Below are 9,117 nucleotides of genomic sequence, written 5' to 3' on the forward strand. Positions count from 1 at the left end.
TGTGAGGTACAGAGATGAAGCCCTGCCACCATCCACCCTCTATACTACAACCTGAAATGTAATTTGTGGTTCACAGACCCAGCAGCTTGTTCTTTGGGTTGTTACAATCTTTTTAGGAGTACTGTAGAATCCAACAAAACAATCACAGGAGACCAGAAGGGAAGGACTTCTGGGACAAAGCCTGGCTGAAATGTGGTCCTTCTGTTGCTCACAGTAATGCCCACAGGTGAGAAGACACTGCACTCCACGCAAAACAGGATCTCCAATTTGCCATCAGGCCATTTACCACATACAAAACAGTATTTGCCATTTACCAGAGAGGAATTAAAAAGGAAACATTTGAATGCTTAAGCAATGTTTATGTTTTCATTTCCAATCTCATCACAGCTGCTACTGCAGACAGGCCATGTGGAAGGGCTCCAGGCAGGTCTCCCATTCCTTCTGTGCAGTCTTGCCAAAATCATGGGTGCAGCTGCCAGACACGAGTGGAAAAGTACAAATAAGCTTATCATCCACCTGTCTCTCAAGGGCTGAAAGGCTGTTTTCCAGGGTAGACAGTGAGAATGACCGAGATTTTCTCAACATGCATGGCCTCATCTTTTGGCTTCTCAGCAAAGGGGCACCCCCACCAGCTGGGTCAAAGAAGGTTCTCCAAGGCCCTACTTGCCATGGCACAGGGAAAATTTGTTGCTTACTCAAAAGCAAACAAGAGAGGTCCATGGTTGCAGTGTTGTGCATCAGTGTTATGACCAAACATTATTGTCGCAGGGGCTGTCTGCTCCCTGAGGGAATGTGAGGTGAGAGCCAAGGTGGGCCCCAGCACAGGCAGTGCCCTCACCAATGGGACAGAGCTAGGTGCTTGTAACAGGATCCCAGAAAATGCAAGTGAGGAACCAGTTCCAGAATCCATCAGGGGAGTGCAGTCAGAGGAGATGGGGCTGAAGATGGGATTGGAGACAGGCTACAACATCTGGATGAGGGGTCCCATGCAGGAAACAAGATGCCCATAACATAGATCCCATCTGCCTCCAGAAGACAGAGCTGGTGACCGAAGGCCCATGCCTGGCCTGAAAAGGGGTTCCAACAGGTCACGTGAGAGACTGAGGGTGAGGAATGAAGGCCCCAGATAAGGCTGCTTGGATCCTTGAGCCCTTTTTTTTGAAGCCTCCCTTCCCAGCAAGGGGTCTTGTCACACCTGTCAGAGATCGAGCATTGAAGGATGACTTCCTGGGAGTCGTAAAGGTTCACAGATCCTCTAGAGAGGCAAAGTATAGCTACAGCTATACTCCAGCTCATTTAGACAAGAGACAGCATGTTGCTGAGAATATAATTCCATTACAACACTGCCACCTCTTGTTCTGCTTATTTTATTTTTAGACAACTCCAGTCTGGAGTGGATCCACCGCTAGCATGAAGGGATAAGGTCTCCACTATTGTTAAACTGAAACCCTACAGGGAATAGCAAATGATTGGATGTAACACCATGTACTTCCATATGAGTTACAAAATGCTTGAAAACATCCACAGACACATTCTATCAGTGTTGACTGGTGTGTAACTGTTTTGTCTGCTAAATCGGTAAGGTACTGAGAGAAAGGGAGATAAAAACAAATGAACAAACCCTATGACAACCACAGTGGCAAAACTCCAGAACCTAAGCAGCAGGAAAACCTGCCCCAGCAGAAAATATCTTGGGATTTGTCCAGGGACTGTGAAATACACTGTGTCCATGAAATGTTATCTCCAGACTCTGTGACTTCTGATGTGAACGTGTTGTCCTTTCAGTACCTGCTCCATCTGCTACCCCAGAGGCTGGCACCCAGACGCATACATTTTACAGATGCTGTTTAAGGAAGAGCAGTGTATGCCTCCCCAGGAACACTAAGTCTGAGAATTGTGCAGAGGCTCCTGGAGAAGACTTGGCTGCAGAAAAGGAATGTAAATTTATCATCTTTGTCTTTTGGGTTTTGACTAGGTGGTCTCTGGGAAGAGGCCCAGCATGCTCTAGAGGAAGGATCACACTGTGCTAGCAGGTGTAACATGGGGAAAGTCCACAAACAGCAAGGAGAAGAGACAAACTGGACAGGCTAGCTGGAACTCCTTGTCCTTGTGCATGATATTCAACTAGCTCTTTGATTGGTGTCTCAGTAGTGACAGAGATTGGTTTTCTGCATGGGTTCCTTGATTTCTAGCATGATATTTCATCTTTATTTCTTTCAGGCAGCTTTAGAGAGCAGTTTTTACAACCCCTTCAATTAACAATTTTTGCTATGCTTTTTCACTATGTTTCTTTGTGTTTCAGTCTTGGTGTGTAGAGTAGTTGAGAAGGGGTGTAGTGTTTTAGCTCCATCTATGTGCCTGGGAACTGCCTGGTGAGGTAGCCCAGACCCACCAGCAGTGATCCCCTCAGGTGTGGGGCAGCAGAAAGTGCTTGTCAATCCACCACAGAGAAAGAAATGACCTGCCAGCCAGTCTGTCAGGAGCAGTTTTCATGTCTCTTTCCAGCTGAAGATCCAAACAAAAATAAAATTTTGATCCTCAAATGGATTTGCCAGCAGGCAAGCAGATTTGCCTTTTTTGAGTCCTAATGGGTTGAGACTTGAGGCAGCTGTTTACTTCATACTCAATAAACATATTTCTGAAACACAGAATTGAGTCCAAACTTTCTTGCAACCTTCCCTGGTGTTCTGAACTCAAGATGAGTGCTCAAAAGTTGTGCTGCTTGTTTGGACACTCAGCTGTGTGTAGGGCCCATCTTGAATGTGTTAGTAAGGTAAAATCAAGAGATCTTCTAAATGACAAAAATGGTGTCATCTCAGGTAATTGAGTTAGGATTGAGAAATATTCATATGGTAGTGCTATCCTGACTGTTGCAGCACAAGTTTCCCTCTTCCCCTACTATTTTTAAAATCTGTACAATAGAAATAACTGTAAAATGTGTCATGTGTATAATCAGTGTGCTAAGAGTCCTCAGGTTAATGCACACAACATTTCTGAGAGTATTGTTATAATGACAGTATCATGCAAGTCAATGATAAATGTCAGTTTCCTTAAGTTAGGTTTTAGATTTATAATTTGATCATTATGTAAACCACTTTTATAATTTTGAGCACTGTGATCAGGCAAAACAAGAACTGACACTTGTCTCCAGCCCTGAGAATGCACTGTCACACCTCTCTCCCACACACCAGCACTCACCCATAGTCACAAAAATTTCAATCACAGCTGGTTGCCATCTCCACCTGGAAAATCCCACTGCCCTATCCCTGATCACTCCATATCCTTTCTCTTTGTAAGCTCCTCCCTGAACAGTATTCCCACCATTTGCACCTTGGTTCTGGTACTAATTTAACCCTTCACTTCTGACCTTCCCCAACACACACAGCCCCCCAGATTAGCACTATCTTGGCCATGAATGGTATCCCCCAGTCTTGTGGTCCCACCTGCTACAACAGCCTTCACACTCTGGATGTTTTCAGTTGCCTCTTATTTTACCTTTCTCTGAACTAACAAGACCTCATCCCTGTCCTGGAAAATAATAACTAATGATAACAACAACAAAACACAGAAACAGAGATAACAGCAATAATAATAGTAGTAATACTGATTTAAAAAAAATAACAGGAGTGGGTCTCTTTTTGCAGTTAGTTTTTCTGTACCTGTTTCAGCCAGAATTTTTTACATTCTCTTACTCTTCAGAGTAAAGCAAATGCCTTCTAGAAATCCTTCCTTTTTTCTCACAAGCTTTTGGGGTTCTCACCTAAATTTGTGCTCTCTTCAATACCAAATATGAAACCTGTTTTTGTGTCTTTCCCCCATACCTGACTTGGCCCCAGCAGTACCTCATCTCCATGCTGACAGAAATAAAAGCTTGTTCTGGCAAAGACACCCACAGATGAATTGTGACAAAGGCGAGTCAAGAAGTTCCTTCAGTGATCCATCTTTTATGAGAATCAAACATAAAGCAACACAGATGATCCAGCTTATCATGGCTGGCTCCTCTACACTGCATCCCCAGCCTGGGGATGAACCCTATCCTCTCTCAAAGGAAACTGTGAGGTTCAGAGCTCTGTGTTCAACACAATTCCTCTGAGTGCCCGTGGGGAGGGAGCAGCCATCAGCTGAGCAGCACCAGAAAACATGAACCTCAGTTTTCAGTCCTGTCCTGACCTTGCTGATGGCCTGGCTAAAGCACACAGTAACAGTTGGGGTAGTTTTGAAGAAACCCTTAGCCTCTCCTTCTGAGTGCTAGTATGTGAATTAAAACTTCTAGAACACCATCATCAGAACACTGACTTTATTAATAGAGACAACCAAAGGATTGAAACATGTCAGTAGTTTGCTGAAACACACTGTGTACCTGTGGAGGACAGATGTATGTATCTATGTACAACAGTTCATTGTAGAAACATGAGCAATTTTGTCTAAATGACCAGGATATCCCCAGGTAGTTTGCAACGGATCCAGACAGCTTTCTCTCCGTGGTGGCTCTGGTAAACCCACTGATTTCCCTCCAGCCCCACCCCAGCCAGGCTAGTGCAGGACCCCTGAACACCACCAGTATCTCATGTAAGTACTTTCTACAGCACAGGGTGAGCACAATGGATTTGGTCTGAAGCCAGTGGTGCGGGCAAACCCTGTTGCGAGCTGCCAGCTGTGGGGTGTGCAGACCTGGGACCTTCTCAGCTGCGAGGAAAGAAAGAGGGTGTCAGGGTGCTTTTGGATGCACCCGCTTCCCGACTCCTCATCTTAACCCCAGCCACTCAGGGGAATTCCCTGGCCCCGACTCCTCCAGCCGATAGTGGGTGGATGTTCCCAGGCCGAGGAAGGAGTCGGACAGCCCGGAACACGGCCCTAGGCCAGCCCCACTTCCCGGCACGGCTCGGCACCACTCGGCTCCTGCACCGGCACTGCAGCTCCCGGGACCGCCACCTCTACTCGCCAAGGCGCGGCCCGGGATTTTCCTGGACGGACAGAAACAAGCGCGGGAAGAGGGGAAGGAGGGCAAGGGGTGGAGCAGGAGGGAGAAAGAAAACAGCTCCACGGATGTCGGATGTCACGGACGGCGTTACACGGGCGACGCGGGGGCTTCTCGCTGCGTTTCTCCGGCGGAGGAGCTTCAGGAAGTCGCTGTCGTCACCCTGGGCCAGCACGTCAGGGCGGCCAGACGTCGGTGCCTGTGCTCCCGACGGCATTTCCCCGGGCGTCCCGGCTTACAGGCACTTCAGGAGGAAGGAATTGCACGAAGTCCCCCGGGGGCAGTCACAGAGCTTCCCGATGCGCGCTCCCTTCCTCACGGCACACTGCTCCCCGGCGTCGCACTGCGGGCAGCGGCCGGCGGTGAGGAGGGAGCCCATCCCGTTCCATTCCTTCTCGTCCGGCCCTGCCCCTTTCCTTGTCCCTTCCTTGTCCCTTCCCAACCCTTCCATTCCTTGTCCCTTCCCACCCCTTTCATTCCTTGTCCCTTCCCTTCCATTCCATTCCTTGTCCCGTCCCTTTCCTCCCCTTCTCTTCCTTCTCCCTTTCCTCCCCTTCTCATCCTTCTCCCTTCCCTTCCCTTCCCTTCCCTTCCCTTCCCTTCCCTTCCCTTCCCTTCCCTTCCCTTCCCTTCCCTTCCCTTCCCTTCCCTTCCCTTCCCTTCCCTTCCCTTCCCTTCCCTTCCCTTCCCTTCCCTTCCCTTCCCAAACCTTCCCAAACCTTCCCAAACCTTCCCTTCCCTTCCCAAACCTTCCCAAACCTTCCCTTCTCTTCCCAAACCTTCCCTTCCCTTCCCTTCCCTTCCCTTCCCTTCCCTTCCCTTCCCTTCCCTTCCCTTCCCTTCCCTTCCCTTCCCTTCCCTTCCCTTCCCTTCCCTTCCCTTCCCTTCCCTTCCCTTCCCTTCCCTTCCCTTCCCTTCCCTTCCCAAACCTTCCCAAACCTTCCCAAACCTTCCCAAACCTTCCCTTCCCTTCCCAAACCTTCCCTTCCCTTCCCAAACCTTCCCAAACCTTCCCTTCCCTTCCCTTCCCTTCCCTTCCCAAACCTTCCCTTCCCTTCCCAAACCTTCCCTTCCCAAACCTTCCCTTCCCAAACCTTCCCAAACCTTCCCTTCCCTTCCCAAACCTTCCCTTCCCTTCCCAAACCTTCCCTTCCCAAACCTTCCCTTCCCAAACCTTCCCTTCCCAAACCTTCCCTTCCCTTCCCAAACCTTCCCTTCCCAAACCTTCCCTTCCCAAACCTTCCCTTCCCTTCCCAAACCTTCCCTTCCCAAACCTTCCCTTCCCAAACCTTCCCTTCCCAAACCTTCCCTTCCCAAACCTTCCCTTCCCTTCCCAAAACTTCCCTTCCCAAACCTTCCCAAACCTTCCCAAACCTTCCCAAACCTTCCCTTCCCAAACCTTCCCAAACCTTCCCAAACCTTCCCTTCCCAAACCTTCCCTTCCCTTCCCTTCCCAAACCTTCCCTTCCCTTCCCAAAACTTCCCTTCCCAAACCTTCCCTTCCCAAACCTTCCCTTCCCAAACCTTCCCTTCCCAAACCTTCCCAAACCTTCCCTTCTCAAACCTTCCCAAACCTTCCCTTCCCAAACCTTCCCAAACCTTCCCTTCTCAAACCTTCCCAAACCTTCCCTTCCCAAACCTTCCCAAACCTTCCCTTCTCAAACCTTCCCAAACCTTCCCTTCCCAAACCTTCCCAAACCTTCCCTTCCCAAACCTTCCCTTCCCAAACCTTCCCTTCCAAACCTTCCCTTCCAATCCTTCCCTTCCCAAACCTTCCCAAACCTTCCCTTCCCTTCCCAAACCTTCCCTTCCCAAACCTTCCCAAACCTTCCCTTCCCAAACCTTCCCAAACCTTCCCTTCCCAAACCTTCCCTTCCCAAACCTTCCCTTCCAAACCTTCCCTTCCAATCCTTCCCTTCCCAAACCTTCCCAAACCTTCCCTTCCCTTCCCAAACCTTCCCTTCCCAAACCTTCCCAAACCTTCCCTTCCCAAACCTTCCCAAACCTTCCCTTCCCAAACCTTCCCTTCCAAACCTTCCCTTCCAATCCTTCCCTTCCCAAACCTTCCCAAACCTTCCCTTCCTGTCCCTTCCCAAACTTTCCCTTCCCAAACCTTCCCTTCCCAAACCTTCCCTTCCAAACCTTCCCTTCCCAAACCTTCCCTTCCCAAAACTTCCCTTTTCAAAACTTCCCTTCCCAAACCTTCCCTTTCGTCCCTGTCCCCGTCCCTCCGGAACACTCACCATAGGCACTTGCCCGAACTTCTTCTCGTAGTGCGGTCCTCGTTTGCTCTTCAGCTTCTCCAGCACCTCCTGAAGCGCCTCGATCTGCCGAGAGACCCCCAGCCCCGGTCAGAGGGCGCCCTGCCGGGCGGCGCCCCCTGCCCCATCCCCGTCCCGCCGCCCCACCAGCTCCTTCTCCCGGGAGGCGCCGCCGCCGCCGGGCGGTCCGAGGTCGCGGGCTCGGCGCGGCGAGGCCATGCTCTGCCCGCGGGCGGTCAGGAGCAGCGCGGCCGCCACGGCGCAGAGCGCTAGCGCCCGGCAGCTCTCCATGGTGCTGGCCGCGCCGCCCCGCCGCCGCCGCCGCCGCCGCAGCCCTTTATAGCGCCGCGCCCGCCCCGCCGTGCGTCAGAACCCACCACGCCGGCGCCGCGCCCATGGCTGCACCGCACCGCAGGCTGCGGTTCGCGTCCCCCACCCCTCGACCTCCCGAGCGTGCGCCCCACAGAGCCGGCCGCTCCGGCAGGGGTTGCTCCTCGCCCTCGGGCCAAACTACGAATCTGCCTCTGAGCACGAGCGAGGGGAAGGCGAGCCGCCCACCCTCTCCCTGCCCGCACCCCCGCTGCCTTGCCCACAAAGGAGAGGGCCGCGTCGCCCCCGTGTTGTGTGAAGAGTGGGAATCTCTTCCATCGCCCCTGGGGGTTGGGATGGAGGAGGGAGAGGGTAGCTATTGAACACACGGAGATGCCAGTGGAAGTTGGGCTACCAGGGAGACTAGGCTGGGAATTCAACACAGGGATTTGAGAGGAGGGAGAATTAGTAGCTTGTGGGCTAAGGAAAAGCATGATATGATGGAAGGAAGAGCCAGGACGGGAAGATTAGTCTGAGGGAGTCAGGGAGGAATGGAAGACAGACATGATGAGCAATGAGTTGGTGAGGATGGGAATGCTCAAATGAGGACAGGTGGGAAACAACAGGCTGAGGTGGCTCAGAGCCACAGGATAAGGTAAGAAGCAGCATCAAAACACTTAGGATAAAAGTAAGTGGTAATACTTCAAACACAACTGAATATCATGCTTGAGATCAAAAATCATATTACAAAGCAGGTGCTCAAGGAGCATCATATACCCTGTGTTTGAAATGAGGCAACCTCTGCAATGGGAGAGGAAAAGTGCAGTAGCCGAAAAGAGACCTATCACCAGCCAACACATTTCAATAAGACCTTCCCACTGATGTCTGGCTCTGTAACCCCGGTGGCCTCATGAAAACTGTCACTAAAAACACCCCTGGCAGGCAGCAGGAATTAGGTTAGGTCTCCTTAGGTGAAAGGAGGATCATCTGGAGAAGGAGGCATTTGGAAAACCTCCTTAACAAAACTCTCCTCTCTGGTCATTTTAAGAGAGCTAGTAAGTGGATCCAGGAACAGCCTGAAAACTGAGTACACAAGATAAAAATAAAGTTATTTAAAGGAAAATTGAACAGACTGAGGGACGTACTTTTCCAAATAGGCAGGTAGTCTTTTAAGAGAACAAGAGGAATTTAATAAGTAATTTCCAACAGCACCATTTTGTTTGAGGCAATAAAAAGGCTCTGATCTTTCTGACTATCACATTGCTTGCCACCAAAGCTGCGTGTTCATGTCTTGCTGTTACCTCCTCCCACACACTCCTATTGATCATCACAAAGGTTTTATTTGTAATTGCTGGTCAGAGTAGAGATTCTCTGACTGTTTGCATGAATCCTTCAGTTTCATTTTGCCACCAGGACAGCTAAGATTTCAGACATCACTCTGGTGGTGAACTAGTCATAGCAAAGCCCAGGCTTTGCTCCCAGGCTGGAACAAAAATACAACCATGTGTAGTGCTGAAAATGATGGGTTTGCAAAAAAAAAAAAAAAAAGTTTCTTACAAAAGAGAAGTA

At 50.3% G+C, this 9,117-nt stretch overlaps 1 protein-coding gene and 1 long non-coding RNA gene across 4 annotated transcripts in view; one reads left to right on the top strand and one right to left on the bottom strand.

Annotated features, from left to right (window-relative positions):
- LOC139684287 (uncharacterized) overlaps positions 1-2,642 on the top strand; it is a 34,897-nt gene extending 32,255 nt beyond the window's left edge. For all 3 annotated transcript variants that reach the window (XR_011699897.1, XR_011699899.1, XR_011699898.1), the window contains exon 3: positions 1,786-2,642. This is a non-coding gene — a long non-coding RNA (uncharacterized lncRNA). The remainder of the gene's footprint in view (positions 1-1,785) is intronic.
- A 1,641-nt stretch (positions 2,643-4,283) lies between these two features.
- Positions 4,284-7,558, bottom strand: CARTPT (CART prepropeptide). Its single transcript, XM_071580712.1, has 3 exons — positions 7,387-7,558; positions 7,222-7,305; positions 4,284-5,321 (listed from the first exon to the last, which is right to left on the bottom strand). The coding sequence occupies exons 1-3, from the start codon at positions 7,528-7,530 to the stop codon at positions 5,214-5,216; spliced, it is 336 nt and encodes a 111-aa protein (XP_071436813.1). The 5' UTR covers positions 7,531-7,558; the 3' UTR covers positions 4,284-5,213.
- Positions 7,559-9,117: the final 1,559 nt, after the last annotated feature.

The sequence above is a fragment of the Pithys albifrons genome, chromosome Z, assembly GCF_047495875.1.
Source record: "Pithys albifrons albifrons isolate INPA30051 chromosome Z, PitAlb_v1, whole genome shotgun sequence".
Classification (NCBI taxonomy): domain Eukaryota; kingdom Metazoa; phylum Chordata; class Aves; order Passeriformes; family Thamnophilidae; genus Pithys; species Pithys albifrons.